This window comes from Prionailurus bengalensis, chromosome C2 (assembly GCF_016509475.1).
Source record: "Prionailurus bengalensis isolate Pbe53 chromosome C2, Fcat_Pben_1.1_paternal_pri, whole genome shotgun sequence".
Lineage (NCBI taxonomy): Eukaryota > Metazoa > Chordata > Mammalia > Carnivora > Felidae > Prionailurus > Prionailurus bengalensis.
Window position 1 is genome coordinate 12,922,307 of NC_057350.1, and position 19,771 is coordinate 12,942,077.

The 19,771-nt window shown below is 44.0% G+C and overlaps 1 protein-coding gene across 3 annotated transcripts; it reads left to right on the forward strand.

Annotated features, from left to right (window-relative positions):
- The first annotated feature begins 181 nt into the window (after nt 1-181).
- Nucleotides 182-14,462, forward strand: MIS18A (MIS18 kinetochore protein A). Of its 3 annotated transcripts, XM_043593743.1 has the most exons (6): nt 182-573; nt 3,314-3,380; nt 7,526-7,648; nt 10,384-10,480; nt 11,264-11,381; nt 11,664-14,462. In XM_043593743.1, the coding sequence occupies exons 1-5, from the start codon at nt 231-233 to the stop codon at nt 11,342-11,344; spliced, it is 711 nt and encodes a 236-aa protein (XP_043449678.1). In that variant the 5' UTR covers nt 182-230; the 3' UTR covers nt 11,345-11,381; nt 11,664-14,462. The 3 variants fall into 3 exon arrangements, with proteins under 3 accessions (XP_043449678.1, XP_043449676.1, XP_043449679.1); XM_043593741.1 differs by having other exon boundaries at nt 11,264-14,462; XM_043593744.1 differs by lacking the exons at nt 10,384-10,480; nt 11,264-11,381; nt 11,664-14,462 and adding an exon at nt 9,847-10,363 and having other exon boundaries at nt 195-573.
- The last annotated feature ends 5,309 nt before the right edge of the window (nt 14,463-19,771 follow it).

A 19,771-nucleotide genomic window follows, 5' to 3' on the forward strand; every position in this document is an offset into this window, starting at 1 on the left:
AAGCTGGAAAAGCAGCCTCAACTTCCTCAAGCTGTTCAGCAGCGAAGAACAGCCGCCTTGGAGCAGTCCGACAAGGAGCAGGCGCACCAGCAGGTTGCCGGCCTTGTCTTCTCCCTTAGGCTCCGCCCCTCAGCCACGGCCCCCTTCCGGTCTCCGCGGCCTGGCCCCGCCCCGCGCAGGCGCTTGGGCGCTTTTCCCGTGGCGCTCCGCGGCGCGGGCGATTTGGAAGAATGGCGGGCAGTTGGTCGCCGGGTTGCAAAGGTTGCTCTTCTACTAGCTGTACGTGTGGCGGCGACAAGGGCAAGTGGGGCGACTCCTCCCTGTTAGGCAGGCGGCTCTCGGAGGACTCGGACCGTCACCAGCTGCTGCAGAAGTGGGCCAGCATTTGGACCTCCTTGAGCGGGGACCCGTCGGTGGCCTGTGCAGAGAGGACGCGGCGCGAGGAGGCTGTGGAGCCGGCCGAGGAGGAGGACAGGCCGCTGGTGTTTCTGTGCTCCGGCTGCCGGCGACCGCTGGGCGACTCCTTGAGCTGGGTGACGAGCCAGGAGGACACCAACTGCATCTTGCTGCGCTGTCAGTTGCCGCGCCGGGCGGGGGGGGGGGGGGGTTGGGCAGTGGGGTGGCGGGGGGGAAGCTTGGGGCCACCTTCTTTCCTAGCGTGCCGCACCTGGACGGCCTGGGAGGAGAAGGAGAGTGGGGTGTTTTGGGGCTGTCTAGGGTTTTTAAAAGCAGAAAAATCTGGGAAGGTGAGCTGTCCCTGGAAAAGGGGAGAAGGAGGGTCACCCCTGCGTCTTGGGCTCATGAGACCGGTCCTTTTCTGGGGTCCCCCAGCCCAGAAGAGCAGCGATTGAACCAGCATCTTGTGGTTTTACATTGCTCAGTAAAAAAATGACCAACTAAATGAGGATAATACATACACGCGGTAGTTAGGAGGATTAAATGAGTTAATGTGTATCATGAGCTCAAAATGGCTAGTAAGGGCCACTTGAAGTGATTTTTGTAACGGAGATACCGCTAATCCTCCCAATCTGTCATTGTTGATCCTGGGTTGCTTCCAGAGTTGCCTCCGTTAGAACAGCATGTATTTGGGTTGAGATTTTTGATACAGTAGGAGAATCTTTTTTTTTTTTTTTTTTAGTAGGCAAGACATAATATGTATGGTGTTAAATCTTTCATTTTGCTTGTAGTTTCTGTTTTTACAGAAAGTAGAACTATCTTTTTCCACATGCTTTTTTGTTCTGTTTTATGTATAAAACTCCTTCTGTTACTTACTTTTTCTATAACAGTTTTTAAATTTTAAAAACTGTCAGCTTTAGACAGTTCAATTTACCCCACCCCCCACCCTGTGCCTTTCCCCATTGCTGCCATGAAGGATAAAGAAATGAACTCTTGGATTAATTTCCATTTCCTTCCGCCTCAGTTTGAGTTAGTTATTTTTACTTTGTCAAGGTTTATAACATCTATGTTCTGTTCTGTAGCCATAGCCTGGGCATTGAAGCTTAATCTAATGTTTGTATGAATTTGTTTCTCAACTCCAGGACTCTTATTAATGCAAGAAAGCTTAATAGCTTTCTCATTTCTGAGTTGTTTATTTCATTAATCATCATCAGTAGTCCCTTCCCACCCCCACACCAATCCCCAAGAAAACTTCAAATTTGAGTGGTTGAAAATGCCTTTCTGTTCTCTTTCACATAAACATCCTCTTGACTGCATGTACAATTCTGGGATCATGCTCTTTGCTTTTTCTAGGCAGGGACCAGCTAGTGCAAAGGCCCTGAGGCTGGTGTGACTGAAGAGCAGAATGAAGAAGGCGGCAATAAAAGAGAGGAAGGAAGGGGTCAGAAAATTCAGGGCCTTCGAGGCTGTTCTTCAGAATTGGAATCTATTCTAGTGAGTGAATAGAATAGAATTCTATTCTAGTGAGTATTAGAATATTCTAATCTATTCAGCAAGGGAGTGATATGGCCCAGATTTTTCTTTGGAGGAAGCTCTGAAGGGAAGGTTAAGTGTGGAAGTGGGAGGTCAGTAGGAGCTAGTGCAATAGTCTAGGCAAGAGGACGTAGTGATGGTTTGGGAGCAAGAGTGAGTTTCGTGAGGTGGAATTGCCAGGACTGATCGGTGGAGTGGATATGGGGGTTACGGAGGATGAGATGAATCAAGGGTGACACCTTGCGTTCTGATATGAGCAACTTGGTGGATGGAGGTGGAATTTACCCCGTTCAGGTAGACCGTAGGAGGTGAAACCAATTGCTTTGGACATTTTAAGAGTGAGGTCTTTTTCATCTCCCTCTGTCCCCCATCCCTTCCTTAGTGTATCCTGGACCTAGATCCTCTGGGAATGTTTCCTGCTTCTGGGGTCAGCTGTGACACCATCCAAGTCATGACCTAAATAAAAGATTTTTGTCCAAGTCCCTGAGAGCTCTGCATTTGAAACCTGGGGGTGTATGCATTGCCTTTTAACATCTTTCTTGGTTTTATTTTATTCATTTTTAGACTAATGAAAAAAAATGTTTCTTTATTTTGAGAGCGAGCGCATGCACACGTGCTATCGGGGGCAGAAAGAAAGGGAGAGAGAATCAGTGCTGACAGTGCAGAGCCAGTGTGGGGTGTGTGTGTGTGGTGGGGGGTGGGGGGGTGGGGTGGGGGGGCTTGATCCCACGAACCCCGAAATCATGACCTGAGGTGAAACCAAGAGTTGAACCTTAACTGACTGAACCACCCAGGCGCCCCATCTTTTCTTGGGTTTAATCCCAATTTTACTGTACCTTGCAGGTATTCTTGGTAATCTGTGGCTGAGGTTCTAGGTGTTCCAGTCTTTACTGGTGATTGAATTTTCCCCTCTAGTTTTACTTGTTAATGTCAGTGGTTTTCACGGATGAGTAAGAACTCTCATTCTGCCACCTTTTTTCCAGGAGATGTACAGAGGTACATTTTGTTTTGAGCCACCCTTGTATGCCTGTGGGACTTTGGGCTCTTATCTTTCCTGGTTCTCTGAGTTCTAAAAGGAAAATTGAATTAGAAGTTCTCTAGGGGCGCCTGGGTGGCTCAGTGGGTTAAGTGTCCGACGTCGGCTCAGGTCATGATCTCATGGTTGATAAGTTCAAGCCCCACGTTGGGCTCTGTGCTGACAGATCAGAGCCTGAATCCTGCTTTGGATTCTGTGTCTCCCTCTCTTTCTGCCCTTCCCCCATTCACGCTCTGTGTCTCTGTGTCTCTCAAAAATGAATAAATGTTTTAAAAAAAAAAGTTCTCTAAATACCTGCACGTGTCATATAGCAAACCACATTAATAAATTATTGTTACTTTGCTCTAGGTGTTTCCTGTAATGTTTCTGTGGATAAGGAACAGATACTGTCCAAACGTAAAAATGAAAATGGTTGGTGAGTAAGGCTATTATTATCTATTGGAATATGTGTATTTGAGAAAATGTTTATTTTTCAGCTAAAAATCTTTAAAAAGATAATTACCGGTAAGATTAGTTGGGATAAAAGTTTCTTTCTGGTGGTCAGTATAGAATCAGCCATTTTAATGTATTTAACTCTTGAGCATTGGTGATCTTTTTAGATATTGCAATGGAAGAGTTTCTAAATTTCTTTTTTTAATTTTTTTTTTTTAACGTTTATTCATTACCGAGAGATAGAGAGAAACTGAGCATGAACAGGGGAGGGGCAGAGAGAGAGGGAGACACAGAATCCAAAGCAGGCTCCAGGCTCTGAGTCGTCAGCCCAGAGCCTGACGCGGGGCTCGAACTCCCGGACCGCGAGATCGTGACCTGAGCTGAAGTTGGATGCCCAACCGACTGAGCCACCCAGGCGCCCCGAAAGAGTTTCTAAGTTTCTAAAGTCACATTCTGACACTCTCTTTTGGGTGTTTGGGCTTAGTGCTAAAAACAAGTTGAAAATTAAAAAAAAAAAAAAAAAAAAGTCTATATCATAAAATCTTAGCCAAAGGATGCCTTAGACCAACGCTACCTACGTTTTTTTAATGTCATGCTACCCACAGAGAATGCTAGTCTCACACTTACACACATGTACATGTGGCCTGTTGAGGTAAACAGACAAGGCTGCATGAGGCTGCAGGCAGCCAGCACGGGGGCTCCAGCAAGCCCCAGGCCCCGTGCTCCCGCTCCCAGGGCTGAAGGCGTCACTCTCTTGGCATCCCCGTCGTCCACTGTGCTACAAGTGGCATCTTCAGTAAACTGAATGGGAGGCTCTGCCGGTATACTTGTTGCCCAGGGTGTGCTTTACCGATATAGATGAAGTAACCGTAGGCGGTACACAAACAGCTCAACAGAAATTAATGATCATGTATGTTTTTTCACGTGTACTTAAAACTTCTGGTTTTTCCTTTTAAAGTAATGCTAGCTAGAGTGTCCAATTCAAATAAAGTGCATTTCAATTAGGAGATTACTCTTTTCAAGGAGAATTACATTAATGGTAGTACAGGTAGTACGTGTAGGTGGCAGAAATGGTGCTGCTGGCAACGCAGGTGACCTCAGTTTGGAAAAGCCAGACTTAGCTTGTTTTGCAGTTTGTAGATGAAGAAAGGAAGGCCTGGGGAGATAGGCCTCAGGACAGTGCAGTGGTTAGAGCTAGCACAGTGCTGTGTCTCCCCTCCCTTCTTGCAAAGTCTTTCTTCTTTCCTTGCCGAGTTTACTTTTTTTGTTTTTAAGTTTATTCATTTATTTTGAGAGAGAGTGTGCGTGCACGCATGTTCAAGCACGTGTTGGGGAGGGGCCAGGAGAGGGAGAGAATCCCAAGCAGTCTCCACATGCAACGCAGAGCCCCACACGGGCTCGAACCCACGAGCCGTGAGATCACGACCTGAGCTGAGATCAAGAGTCGGAGGCTTAACTGACTGAGCCATCCAGCTGACCCCAATTTTACTTATTTGGATGCCACTTTCACCATTTTGCCATATTCATATACCAGCTATCATGTACTTACTATCTTTCCTTACATTGACTCAGGATTTTATTTAAATTGATTTAAAAAGGAATCTAATGTATTACTGCCATACATATATCATTTGCCATTGATTAGATGTTTACTACAATGAAAACAGATGTTATTAAACTCTAGCAGGGATGCTGTCGCCTCACTCGTTCTGAGCCCAAAGTCTGTTCTCTCACTGTAGAAAGATTTGCACCTATGAGATTTGTGTTTGAGACTTCCTAGCACCAGACTGAGACTTTCTTCTTCTTATAATCGGGATTGATAGAGAACTAAAGGGGAATTGACTCATCCTCTGTCAGCCAGTGTTATTTAGTCCTGTTTACTTGTATCACCTGAACCCATCATTCATGCCACATTACACTGTCTTAAATTTCATCAGGGTCCCATATTCCACACTTGGGGAAATATCGTATCACTTTAGAATGCTCATTTGTTTTTGATAGGCCTGTCCTACTGAATAGCTGCTTGCGTCATTCTGCAGCTGGTCAACAAGAACACTTGTGGGTTTTAGAAATGTGTCGTTAAGGTAGGAGTGTTTCCTGGGTCCATTCTGTCGCTTGTTAAGTTTCTTACATGCTAACTCATTTCTTGTCGAAAATCACCCTGTGATTTCTGGTACTGCTTTCTCAATATTGTTGTCCAAATTTAAGGGTAGGTTCTGGCCAAATCCTTGCCAGCTGTGAAAACAGAAAGACAGTACAAAACTGGGGCGCCTGGGTGGCTCTGCCAGTTCGGCGGCCGACTACAGCTCAGGTCATGATCTCTCGGTCTGTGAGTTTGAGCCCTGCATCGGGGTCTGTGCTGACAGCTCAGAGCCTGGAGCCTGCTTCGGATTCTGTGTCTCCCTCTCTCTCTGCCCCTCCCCTGCTCACACTCCGTCTCTCTCTCTCTCAAAAATAATAAACATTAAAAAAAAATTAAAAAAAAAAAAGAAAAGCCCTACAATAATTGTAGCTACTATCTCTTCATTGCTTCTCAAGATCACTCTGGAAGTGAATGTGTTTGCATGTATTCTGCAGTGGTGTTTACTTTGATTTTGATAATTTGGGATAAAACAATGTTACCCACTGATCAGTGTGTTTTGTATTTTACCTTTATTTAAGTATCCTTTCTTGGCTGATTACACCGGTATCATATGTTAGTTCACAGTCTTGGTAATTGTATATGGCAGCCTTATAAAGATTATGAGGTTCGATATGTAGTGTGGACATTTTCCTGTTCACCGTTGGTAGCATAGATAGCGTTCCTTCCTGGGCTTTACACAGAAATATAAAATGAATAGAAATGTAAAATATTAAAATATCCAAAAAACATAAAATATATTTAAAAATATAAAGTAAAAAATATAAAAGCCTATAGAAGCTTAATATATGATCAATGGCATATTATGTAGCTAATTATATTACCAGTGAGAACTTATAATTTACTGGGCAGTGATTCATTTTGTTCTTGGCTCCCTATGGAGCTGCAGTAGTTAAAAAAGTCTCTCCGTATCTATAGGTAAACAATAACTAGAATGAAGGAGCAATTAATTATGTGGAGAACTTGGATCATTAAGTAGAATATTTGTGAGTCGCCTATGTGGAGCATGTCTGGAGTGAGTAGAAGAGAGTTAGGTCGAAGTCTAATTAAGAAAGAGAAAGCTTCTCTAACAGATGCACGATGAGCACATGTCCAAGATTTATGTCACTCATTTACTGAGGGAATCGGAACACGGCAAAGCTGGTTTAGAGAAGGACACTCTCTGGAGAGCAAATCTAGTTCGTGTCCCCCAGGACAATAAAGCCTCCGCCTTTGAGGTTATCTTTTGTACTAGCAGAGAACATTTGCCTCTCCAGCAGACTAAAATCATTTGTGGTGTTACAGATTGTTAATCCTACTAATCTGCTTTCTGTAAGTCCTCATCGAACTTCAGAGTCTGGGCCCTGATCCGTAGTAAGTAGTAAGCGCCCAATGTTACCTTTCAAGTAGAGCGAAGTGTGGCCCATGGGTCAGGCACTTCTTTTTGTAAATATATTTTTATTGGAACATAGTGCCTATCTGGTTATGTATTGTCCGTGGCTGCTTCTGTGCTACATTAGTAGGGGCGAGTCATTGCAACAGACACCATGTGGCCTACGAACCTAAAATATTTGTTCCCTGGATCATTACAGAAAAAATGTGTCCACCCCTGTCCCAGAGTGTTAATGATTCTCAGTGGGCTTGGTGGACAATATGAGATTAAAAGAGCCTGTGGAATCCTTCCCTTCTTTTCAAGTTTTAGATAATTTTTCTTAATACCAGATTAAGGGATTTACATTCTAGAAAACTCCACATCAATATCCTCTCGTCACTTTTCTATGTGTCCCCCGTCACTAGGTGCTTAAGTCATTGCGGCCTGGAGGCAACTGTCCACACTTCTAATATATGTTACTACCATTTCTTTCCTCCCTTATTCATATGACTTAGTAAGGTTGAAATAACATATTTTAGCCACTTAGATGTTAAATGTTTCTGGATTTTAACAGTGGGATCTTTGTTATAACGAGTTGTACCCTGTTTGCTGAAGCACCGGCCTTTCGCTGTTGCAGTGTTCTGGAGACGTTGTACTGCTCTGGGTGCTCGCTCAACCTCGGTCACATCTACAGATGCACACCCAAGAGCCTAGATTACAAGAGAGACTTGTTTTGCCTCAGGGTTGAAGCCATTGAAAGGTAAGTTTGATAAATAAATGGTTATCTCCCGATTCCTCAGTTTTCTGCAGAAAAATTAGTATAAAAATAGCAGAACGAAATCAACGCTATTTGGTTAAAATACATTTTCAAGTAATAATGTCTGACAAAAAGCCAATGATTTTTTTTGTTTTGACCTGATATATTTGGCATGGGAAAATCAGACATACTAAATTATAAGGAGAAAGCACTGCGAGAACATTTTTCAGAGTAAAAATATGTTCAGTTTTTCCTAAAAAGGTTTTTAAGCGATATGTGTTGTCCATTTTATTTTCTCCCCCATTTTTTAGCCTAGAATATCATGAAGAATTAGGAATTTCAAAACTAGTTGGGTAAGAAGTACCTTTGGTGTTCTGGAAAAACAAATACAAAGTCTAACCATTTTCTTGAGTCTAGTGAAGAATCGCCTGCTTTCTCTGAGGATGCAAGGAAGTGCCTTCATTCTTCATGATTTCTAAAAAGTAAACATTTGGAAACAAGGCAAATGGGAGGCTGATGACAGACGTCAGTTAAAGAATTTCAGAGATCTTAATGGCCTTCTAATTAGCCTTTTTTTTTTTTAATGTTTTTATTTTTGAGACAGAGAGAGAGCATGAGCAGGGGCGGGGCAGAGAGAGAGGGAGACACAGGATCTGAAGCAGGCTCCAGGCTCTGAGCTGTCAGCACAGAGCCCAACGTGGGGCTCGAACTCATGGACCGTGAGATCATGACCTGAGCCGAAGTCAGATGCTCAACCAACTGAGCCACCCAGGCACCCCATAATTAGCCTTTTTTACTAGGAAACACACAGTTAAATAACTCATTTGACTCCTGCGTATTTTCATTTATCCTAGAAAAGATGTAATCCTCAAGACTTTAAAGATGCCTAAAAATCTTATATATCAGGAAAGAAGAAAAATTTAGGAAGAAATGAAAGAGCTTATACTTTCATTACTTGAGGTATTTTGTCACTCGTGCTGAATTCCTCAGCTTTTCTCTTCAAAAGATTTAAAACAGTATTCTTTTTATCAGAATTGTGATTTCTCATCAAATTATTCTTTGATAACTTTAGTCTGCCACCTTGTTTGAAACTAGACAGGTTCAGACCAGAATTTTAAACTCCGCAAACTTCTTACAGCCCTCACACAAAAGAAGGATGAACAGGTACTGTTCACTGTTGTGTGGATGGAGGCCTGTCTGGAGAGATAGCAGATCTGTTTTGGTTTTAAGATAGGAGTAGAAGACCGAGGCCCAAACAGATGCTCCTTTAATCTCCATGAGAATTTTACTAAGATCTGTGAAAATTAAGTGAGGGAGAGGACAAGTGTGAAAGGACATGAAATCTCAGCTTGGTCGGCTTGGTACAAAACTTTCAAAGGTGGTACATATCTGTATAAAAGGAAACGTGGAAAACTTTGCCACAGGAGATTATAGTATTGAAGTTGTTTTTTCCTCTTAGGGTGGAATTTTAATGCCAAGGAAACTGCTTGGTTTTAGAAGTGTTTATTTACAGTTTTTTTGTTGTTTGTTTTTTTGTTGTTTGTTTTTTTTTTTAAGATTTTATTTTTGGGGCGCCTGGGTGGCTCAGTCGGTTGGGCGTCTGACTTTAGCTCAGGTCATGATCTTGTACTCTGTGAGTTTGAGCCCCACATTGGGCCCTGTGCTGACAGCTCAGAGCCTGGAGCCTGCTTTGGATTCTGTGTTTCCCTCTCTCTCTGCCCCTCCCCTGCTCATGGTCTGTCTCTCTCACTCTCAAAAATGAATAAATGTTAAAAAAAAAAAAAAAATTTAAAAAAAAAAAAGATTTTATTTTTAACTGATCTCTACACCCAGTGCAGGACTTGAACTCATGACCCTGAGATCGAGAGTCACATGCTTCACCCGCTGAGCCAGCCAGGAGCCCCTATTTACAGTTTTGTAAATTACTGAGTGCCACTTCATCTCCCACCTCCTCTCATTTTTTTGCCTTCTGCAATTTTGTCTCCCATGCCATTTTTCAGAAATACAATCAATGAGGTTTCCACGAGAAGATAGTTCTTATTTGACAAAAGAAGTGACATACTGGAGTTACTACGTGTGATAAAAGACTTCAAAAGAAATGTAAATTAATCAAGTTTTCTTTGGAGAAATACTAGCACCTTCTTGTTTGCTATTTTGATCTCTTGGGTTACCAACACTGGGCCTGTTTTCCTTGTTTCCAGGCCAGTTTTTCTCTTCCTGCGTATTGTCTGCACCACAGCATCCCCTAACCTCATAGAGCCGGGCACAACAACTTGGACGATTACTGTTGAAGTTGCCACATTGGGGTGACCAGAACTGACTCCATAGATTATTTACTACAAGTCCAATTTGAAATTATACATGTTCCCCGAAGTTATAGAAACCAAAAAAGCAGTGGCTTCCTCAGGATCTTTTCAAATTTTTTAATCATAGAATTTTGAACTATGACTGTTAATGTTTTGGCACCCAGCTAACTAAAGAGCAAGTTCGTTCCAGTAATGAAATACTTAGAGTATTGGAAAATATGTAGGAATATTGGGAACAAAGCTGTTATGGAAAAAAATACGATTTTCTGTAATACAACTTCCTACATAGGTTGCCGGTAACAAAAATAGTTATTTTGTGTTTACTTGGTACAAACAGATAGTGTAATATACTTAGAGTTTTAATATTAACTAAAATGAATTTAATATTTGCATCCTTTTCATATTTTAACCTCGTACTACACTGTACTTCAGTTATATTTTAGGGTCCTCGGAAAAGCAAATCGTGTCAGAAGATAAAGAACTTTTTAATCTTGAAAGCAGAGTTGAAATAGAAAAGTCTCTAAAGCAGGTAATTTTGTTCGGTACTTCGTATATCTTTGTATGAACCACTTCCCTGTTAGTGAACAAGGGCTCCTCCACAAATACTCCTCACAAAGGCATCTGTTTTGATCTTAGTACTTTCATTGTAAGAGAGTGCTTATTTTATTTCAGTTGTTAGTAAAATTGATTTTGGGGGTGAGCCAAACTACAATTTAACCTAAAGCTTTATCAAAAAGAATAATAAGTCATTTCATGCCTCAATCAAAGCAGTGTATAATCTAAAACTAGTAAACTGTATTTCATTTGATTCAGTTCTCATGGTATAAACGACCCGATTTTTAAAAGCTCTTTGTTTATTTATTATTTGAGAGAGAGAGAGTGCGAGAGTGAGCATGAGTGGGGAGGGGGGACAGAGGGAGAGAGAGAGAAAATCCCAATGGGACTTGATCCCACGAACCTTGAGATCATGACTTGATCAGAAATCAAGAGTCAGACCTCAACCAACTGAGCCACCCAGGCGCCCCAACAACCTAATTTTTGAACGTTAACATCTTTTCATGGCCAGATAGGCAACATTCTGATGCGTGTATAAGAGAACTCCAGGTTAGAGACTGAGAACTACTGTTAATATAATGATGCCTTATTTATATAAAATTTAGTTTATGCCTCTGAATAATTTCATTAAACACTGAATATGTGTAATGCATATCATAGTCATACATTTTATTAATGATACATATTTTAATCACTTAATGGTGCGATTTTAATCATGATCATATGTGTATCTTAAAGTACTTTTTCAATTCGATAGATGGAAGATGTTTTGAAAGCATTACAAGCGAAGCTGTGGGAGGTTGAATCAAAGTTGTCCTTTACCAGCTGCAAAAGCTGAAATGTCTTCCACGTGCCCCATTCTGGACTCCCTGCAGGTAGATGCTTTCTTTTGTAGCAATTCTAGTCATTCGATTTTGCTCGGAAAGGGAAGAATTCTAAATGGCCGTATGAATACAGCGCACCCTCTTGTATTGATCAGATGAGAAGAATTGTAGCATTACTTTTAGGATACATTCTTTCCCAAAGTCAAAATTTAAAGCCGTTTTGTGATACTTGCTGAAATTGGAATTTTGGAGTTTTTATTTTGATAAACTGCTATGATTTTCTGTACTGTTTTCTCCTTTGTATCAAATTCATTGTTCATTTCCTTTCTTAAGAAAAACGTGTTCACCTTGAATACTTTGGGAAATATTTGATATTGAAGGACAAGAAAATCTTGGAGGTTTTCCACCCACTGTGTGAGTGAATCTTTGAAGACCAACGCATAAAGCTCTGAAGAGACTGGTCGTTGAGTTATTTCTCAGAGCTGTTTGAAAACTTGCACAAGAGCAGACGAGCGTATGTTCCAGTGGTAGCAGAATTCCACTTGATCTGTTTGTTTACTGCCCTACGCCCCCCAAAATCTGGAATAATGTTCACCAAAGAGATTAGTAGTCATCTCTGAGGGTGGGATTCTAGGGGATTCTCAGTTTTCTGTAATGTGGGACTTAGAGTAAACATGGGCTATTTTTAAAATCAGAGAGAGAATAAAGATGAAAACAAAGCATTTTAAAGTTGATTTTTACGAAACTGAGTTGTGGTATTTAACTGAACTCAGAAGTCCTGACGCCATGAGTTGTACATGTTTACCGGACCGGTTGCACTGGGGAAGGCTGCTCAGGAATATAAGGGTAACCCCAGATTTCTCCAGGCCCCTTTCTGTTTTTGGGTGCAGATGAGGCCGCATGACATTAGTACTCAGAACATAGGAGTAATTCAACTCGGTTTCTGCTCAGAAGTTCCCTAATTCTTTCCCAGAATACTTAAGGTACCCTAACCAAAGGTCCTAAGTCAGATCAACTGAATCATTTAAAGCTATTGAGTAATTTTTGACCAGTTGGCAATAGCCTCTAATAACTAGAAATCCGTGAGCCCTCTAGGGTAGAATGCGGGGGAGAGAAAGCACACACCCGTACCCGCTGGCGACGAGAGAGTCCTCTTGCCTCTGTGAGCTTGATGCAGTCCCGAGTGTCTTGTTGCCTTAGGTGCTTCAGGGGCACATTCAGAAGAGAGGGGAGAGGATGTCAGCAGCAGGATTCAGCTGACTTTCTGGTTGCGCAGGTAACAGTACGCCAACAGTCTCTTTGGGGGCCATCCCAAAGACAGGTGGTTTGGCTCCCTAATTCCGTAATATCCTGCTCATACCGGGACATGCCAATCCATGCGCCTTGAAAAGTGCTCATTTCACCGAGGAAGACTCATTTCTAGTCGCCACAGTGCTGACGCCTCCCTGTTGTGGGTCAGGAGAGAAGCATGGCTCCCGTGCCCTAGGCTGCCTCTAGGGCAGGCCTTTGGTCAGCTGTCCCCGGAGCTGTATGTCCAGGGAGGGGCCTTCACATGAAGTTAGCTCACCGGTCCTGGGTGCAGACGGAAAGCTCACACACATTTTGTCACGTGGTCTTCACTGAAGCATCTGACTGGAAATGCCAGGAAACCGTCATGTTCTTCATCTTTGGCCTCTGCCTGTGATGTCACTGAAGGGGTGTCCTTGCCACTGCCGTGGGACAGCGATGCCGAGGTTCCCAAACTGCTCACCCCGAGGGGTCCAAGTGGGACTGCTTTGTGTCCCCTGCACGCTGCCCTGTGACACTTGCAGAAGGAAGGGGTCTGCCCGACTCCGGGACAGCCTCTCCTTGGGCCACGTGTCTCCCCAAAGCCTGGTAAGCCTGGCTTTTCCGGCTTTCCGTGAGGTCTCGTCAGAATGCTGCTTTGTAAACTTCACCCTGTCTTTCCACCCTAAAACCTACAAGATGTGAGGCAATGGGGTCTTGTTTCTATTCCTTGCAACTGAGAAACACAGCGTGCCATTGTTTCTGGTTACCAAGCTCTGGTAAGTGGCTGCTTGCGAGCAGGAACGAGGGCGCCGAAGCAAGAAATGGTCGTTCCCCCCAAATTGCATAAGACCCGGCAAGGAGCCTTCAGGCAGATCTGTCCGGAAATTGTTCTTCCAGCCATCCCCATAAAGGGTGCGCCCCAGTGCTTCAGGGAGAAGATACGGAAACCGGCACCAGAACCCATTATGTGGTCTTTACAGACTCCTAACTATGTCTGTGTAGAACATTATATAGAGTTTCATCCCAGAATGTGGGTTCTGTCCTCAGCAAATTCTCCCATCGTGTTTATAAATTTCCGAGCTCAAGAGCCCCCTGAGGTCATTGTTCTGTGCAGCATCGATGCCTGGATGGATGATTCTAGTCAAGCTCTGGACATTTAAATTGGGCAAAATCGGGGAGAATTCATCCTTGAAGAATGGGGTCTAGGCATTTAGCGGGAACTTCTTGAACGAAGAAGCCGTGAGTGAAGGTTCCTTCAGCTTATTTTTGAGAGAAGATCTCACGGGTAGCAGAAATTCCAGGTCAGGGTCCCAGTTTAACTGCTTTATGAGCCGTGTGACCCTGAGCAAATTATTTAATCATTTTGAGCCTCTGTTTTCTCATCTGTACAATGAGGACATAATAGCCTTTCCTTGAATCACAGATCATCAAGTTAGATAATGCTTAAGAGCGAGTACTCTGAAAACAGTAAAGCATCACAAAAATAAACAACGATTTAACCTTGTTTAAAATGGGTTGATCTGATTCACTCTTCTAGCTGGTATACCCATGGGAGTCTATGGATGGAAAGGGAAGCCTCTGAAACACTGTAATACAGATATAAATATTACCGTTTATTGAATTTCTTTCTCCAGTTACAAACATATGAACATTGTAGAAGATTCAAAAAATAGAAGCATGACACAAAGAAAATAAAACCTACACGTCCTCTCACAAGTAAAAGACAATTATTATTCACTTTTTGGGGTATACCTTTGTAGTCATTTTTATATGCTAATTTAGAATCCTACTGAACATACTGTTTTCACATAAACTACTTCATTGCTACGTTTCTGCAGTTATTAAATATCTTCTATAACCTGATTTCTCCTGACTGTATTTTTAACGAAACACTGATTTTAGAGCCTGCTTAAGTGTAATCATACGGGATGATATTCCTCACATCTTTTCATTTAATGAATGGAAACACCGTATCTTAAGACTTCAGTGATTACAGCCACACTCACTCTTCACCTCTTCTGGAGAAAAAGTGAAAATGCCTGAAAGCTGATGACTTAAAATTTTGTATCGATAGTCAGTGCTGTAGATCTTTTCTGTCCTTCCTGATTAAGATAAATAAGCGGGGAGCCGCGTGCCTGTGGAGAAACAGAAAGCTCGTTTGCAGTTACTGCGAACTGAGGGAAGATCATTTGATCTAACCCAGACTCGTTTTGGGGACTGGTCATTAATTTTGTTTAGTAAGAGCTGAGTTCCGTCTGTCGGGAGGGGGTTTTATCCAGGCAGGTGATCACGGTGGCCCGCCGTCAGGGTCAATCCGTGTAATTGTAGTCTCTTCAGAATGTTTACACTTGCCTAAATTCTTGTGATGATAACTGGAAGGCAGCGTGAAGCGAGGGGGTCAGAGGAGTGATAGGCTGGACAGGAGTCTTACTGGCCCAAATGTGATTTGAACTAGAATCAGCCTCCTTTCGTTCCAGTCCGCTCCTATTGACTTTTGCTAGCCTGACAACATTAAGCCTAACTCCCCCCCCCCCCCCCCCCCCGCCCAAACAATTGCCACGTGGCTTTAGATATCCTCCATCTAATTGTAGGCAGAGAGATGGACAAGGTCCCCCCCGCCCCCAGGGTCCTTTCAACCTTCTAGCCCATTTGAGCTGAAGAAGGAGATGAGAAATAATTCAAAGAGAAACGAGAATCCACGAACTGACTTTGCAGACTTGAATTCTCTTCCCCACGCATGCTGTCACCTCCGTGTGCCTCCCCCTGACCACCGTACCGTCATCCGGAGCTGCGGGTTTAGGATTCTGGAAGCTTCCTGAGAATAGCAAATTACGAATACGCAGGGTGTGTGTTTGATGGAATACCATGTTCCAAACCGAATATAAGAGTAGGTAACCATTTTGAAGAGAAAGGTTCTGGAGCCTTCAAAGGATTTTCCCTAGGGGACAGACAGACGGCTGCTTCCCGGGGATGACTTCTGCTCTTAGGTAGCGTTTAACGATCATTTCCTACGTACCCAGCACTGTGCTTGGAGCTGGGGGCTCACCCCAGTCTTCACAAAACCCCCTTTCACGGGAATCCTTACTCCCATTTTGTAGATGCAGAAACAGATTCAGAGAAGTTAAAGAACGGCGTGACTCCCCAGGGCTCTACCTCACTTCTGCCTCCTCCGTCTATTCTGAGCTGCAGTTGGGACGCCCCCTTGGTTCTTAGCAATCAAATATGTTAAGGGAAGGTGAGTCACCACCGTGTTAGCAGCTTTGGTATCTAGAAGGGTTTAGAACCCTTTTCTGTAAAATGAAGCTGACTGGGGCTCTTTGGCGCGAGTTCCCTCCACCTCCTTTGTTTCTCCCTTGAGGTTCCCCGGCCTGGCCGCTTGCAAGCCCTGCCCTCGTCCCGTGTTTCGGATCTCCCCTGCACCCCCTCCTTCCTGTCCCTTGTTTTACATTAGTGCACTTACCACCACGGAAGTCACAGATTACACTTGCTTGTTAGCTTATTGTCTTTCTGTTGGAGGGTGATCTCCACGAGGACATGGCTGGAAGGGGATGCGGCCGCACAGTCAGTGCTCGTTTACGATTCAGCAGGATGACTTCTGCCGAGTCACCTGTCTAATTTCTCACATCTCCAGCCACAGTCCACTCTGCGGACTCTACTCTTGCCCGGCAGGCGCGCTCAGGTGTCCTTTTGGTGACGAGCGCACCTGCGGCCCGGCTACCTCGCTGCACTGCTCTCCCACCTATAGCCAGACCCGCTCGTGACAAGCCGTGGCCTTTTGATCGCTCACTCCGGGCATTCTCCTGAAACCACTGTCCTTAAGGCTAGCAACGAAGGTTCCCACAAAGTGTTCCTATCTGTCTGAAATCCCTCCAACTTGCAACAATTTGCTTTTTTTTTTTTTTTTAATTTAAGGTTTTATTTTGTTAAGTCATCTCCACACCCAGCGTGGCGCTCGAACTTACGACTCCGAAATCAAGCGTCGTGCGCTCTGCTGACAAATTTTCAGTTGTCCTCCCCTTTAGAATTCTCTTCCCAGTTGTGCATATTTCCTAGCCATGCGTGATGAAATATGCAGGGCCAAAATGGCACGGGGCCTGGGATCTGCTGTGAGATACTTCACTGAAGTCACCACACGGCAGGGGTGGTCAACACCATCGATCGTGGCCGGTCATCACTGACGAGGTGTGGAGGCTTCGTTATGGCTTGTTTTTTTGCGAGTGTTTGCAAGATTTTGTCAAGCCAAACCACGAGTGCACGCTCATGCTCCATCGTTAATGACCTCTGACCTGCCCCTCCTGCCCTCCCCCCCTTGCCACCCTCACCCGCTGCCCTCCCCTCGTTCTCTCTCTCCAGTCTTCCCTGGACACTTCCCGCCCTGTCCTGACTTCAGTGGCCATCCTGGGTCTCCAAGTCCCCACAGCCCGGTCGGTCTCCCTCAGGCCCTGGTTCCGAATCCCCAGTGACCTGCACCGGCCCCCAGGTGCCCTCCGTGTGACATTGTCCTCTCTCGTGGGCCCTGGACCTGAAGCCCTGGTCACACAAACTCTTCGTTCCCTGCCCCTCCTCCAACCCACCGTTGGGTCCGCCCTCCTTTCCCAAAGTCACGTGTTCCCCCACCCATTTCTCCCTTAGGCGTCCTTACTTCTTGCTTGAATTACAGCAAAACCTTGGATGGCGAGTAACTTGTTCCGCAAGATAAACATTTTTAATAAATTTTAATTTGATAAACGAGCAATGTCTTGCAATACAAGTAGAACGTGCCACCGAATGTCACATGATCACAACTGAGCCAATGGTTCTTTCTCTCTCTCTCTCTCTCTGCGGGATTGTGGATGATCATCTCCCGTTCTTGGATGCTCCGTCTCAGGCCATGGCGTTTGGCAGAGATCAGTGATTTTTCAGGACGTTGGAAGGTGCCCACAACTGGCACTAGTATTTTTTTGTCACTTCAAAGCACATGGACAGTCTTTTGCTTTCCCAGACAAGAGAAGCCTAGGAATGCTCGCTTCATTCTAGGTCAGCTGCCTGCAGATAGGGACCCTTTCCTCTGCTGTCTTGTTGCCAGTGACATTCAACACAGTATATGACAAGAGTTTATTAATACCGTCCTATAGTCAAAATCCGTTAGAGTGAAAATCGTCCTGTGCAATAACCCTCCTCTCTCTTGTCTCCCTCACACCAGCCCTGTAAGTGCAGGCTAATTTATTTTTCTTCATAGTTTGTATTTTCTGTATTATTTTTTTATTATATTGCAGTATTGTAATCATTTTTATATGAATACTTTTGGGTTGTGAAACAAATCATCTGAGTTTCTGTTATTTCTTATGGGGAAATTCGCTTTGATATTCAAGTGCTTTGGATTACAAGCATGTTTCCGGAGCGAGTTATGCTCGCAAACCAAGGTTTTTTTTTTTTGTTTTTTAATGTTTATTTGTTTTTGAGAGAGAGAGAGATAGTCCAGGGGAAGGGGCAAAGAGAGAGGGAGACAGAATCTGAAACAGGCTCCAGGCTCTGAGCTGTCAGCACAGGGCCCGATGCAGGGCTTGAACTTGTGAACAGAGATCATGACCTGAGCTGAAGTCGGGTGCTTAACCAACTGAGCCACCCAGGTGTCCCAACCAGGGTTTTACTGTATTTAGTTGGTCTTCGTGCTTTAATTCCCTACCCCTGATCCAGTGAACACGCCATTGTCAAATGCGTGTTCCCATGCTCGACATGACCACGTAGCACCCAGAATGTAGGTCTCTTGATCTGACTCCTGGCCCTTGTTCTGGCCCCAGATGGCTTCCTGGCTCTGTCTCCCAATTTGTTTACCTGGGACTCTGAACTTTTGCCAACCAGAACACTCTGTGTCTCAATATGCCGTTTTTTAATATGTATACAGTTTTTACTTGTCCTTCAAAGTCCTGCTTGGATGTCACTTCCTCCAGGAAGCCCTTGTTGATTTCTCAGTCAGAAGTAATTTCTCCCACTTCATTCCTAAGTTCCCTCAGGATGTTTTTCTTGCCTCATTTGATTTCATATTATAGTTATGTGGGAAACTTTCCTGCAAGACTAACAAGTTTTTTTCCAGAGGCCCAACATGTAGGGACTCATATGTTGGAGGCAATTAATACTTGTTAAATGAAGAGAGAATTTTCATCTCCTGTCTACTTTGTACAGTCACGATGGTAAATGGAAAACTCTGAAAAGCAAAACAAAAATGTTTATACTAAAGCATTCTAGATCACTTTTAATATTTCAGAATTGACATATAAGGATGAAAGAAACTATCCCAATATGCATTGGTGGTGTGGGGTTAGAATTCCATGTTAACCATGTAAATAGGAACTCACGGGGAAAAAAATACCAAACTGAACTCATTTACACGTGTAATTACCCACCTGTGGTCATTCTGCTTTATCTATTTCCTCGTTCTCCTCCCACATCAAGGTAAAAAGTACTAACCAACTACAATGAATTCTTGGCATTGGGTGCGCGTGCACATGCAACCCTGCGGCTTGAAACAAGGTGCAGCATCGCCGTGGGCCTCACGCGCCACGGCGTGGGTGAGAAGCCTAGCAGATAGACGTCATAAGCCGCCTTCAAACGTGCGATGCACGAGAGGAGATTTGGAAGTAAATGGCATTGGGAACATTCTGCCAGTGGATCTTCCGTGATCGGGAAAGCCATGAAAGAAACCCACCGCCTTTATTAACATGGAAATCCAACAGGCACAGTCCTGTGGCCACCGGAAATAGTTGCTTTTTTTTTTTTTAATTTTTTTAAAAATGTTTTTTATTTATATTTGAGACACAGAGAGACAGAGCATGAGCAGGGGAGGGGCAGAGAGAGAGGGAGACACAGAATCGGAAGCAGGCTCCAAGCTCCGAGCTGTCAGCACAGAGCCCGACGCGGGGCTCAACCCCATGAACCGCGAGATCATGACCTGAGCCAAAGTCAGAAGCTCAGCTGACTGAGCCATCCAGGCGCCCCTGAACAAGTTGCTTCTGATGAGGTCTTAATAGGATAGGAAGGAGTCAGGGAGTGGGCTTTGCCTCAGGACCCTCTTTCCTTGTTGGGGGAAAGGATAATCCTAGAACTGGGGTAGACAGGCCCTTGAGCTTGAAGAGGCAAAAGAAAAGTGGTTACCCAGGCATCTTGGTGTTGGGGCGGTGGGGGATTGTAACCCC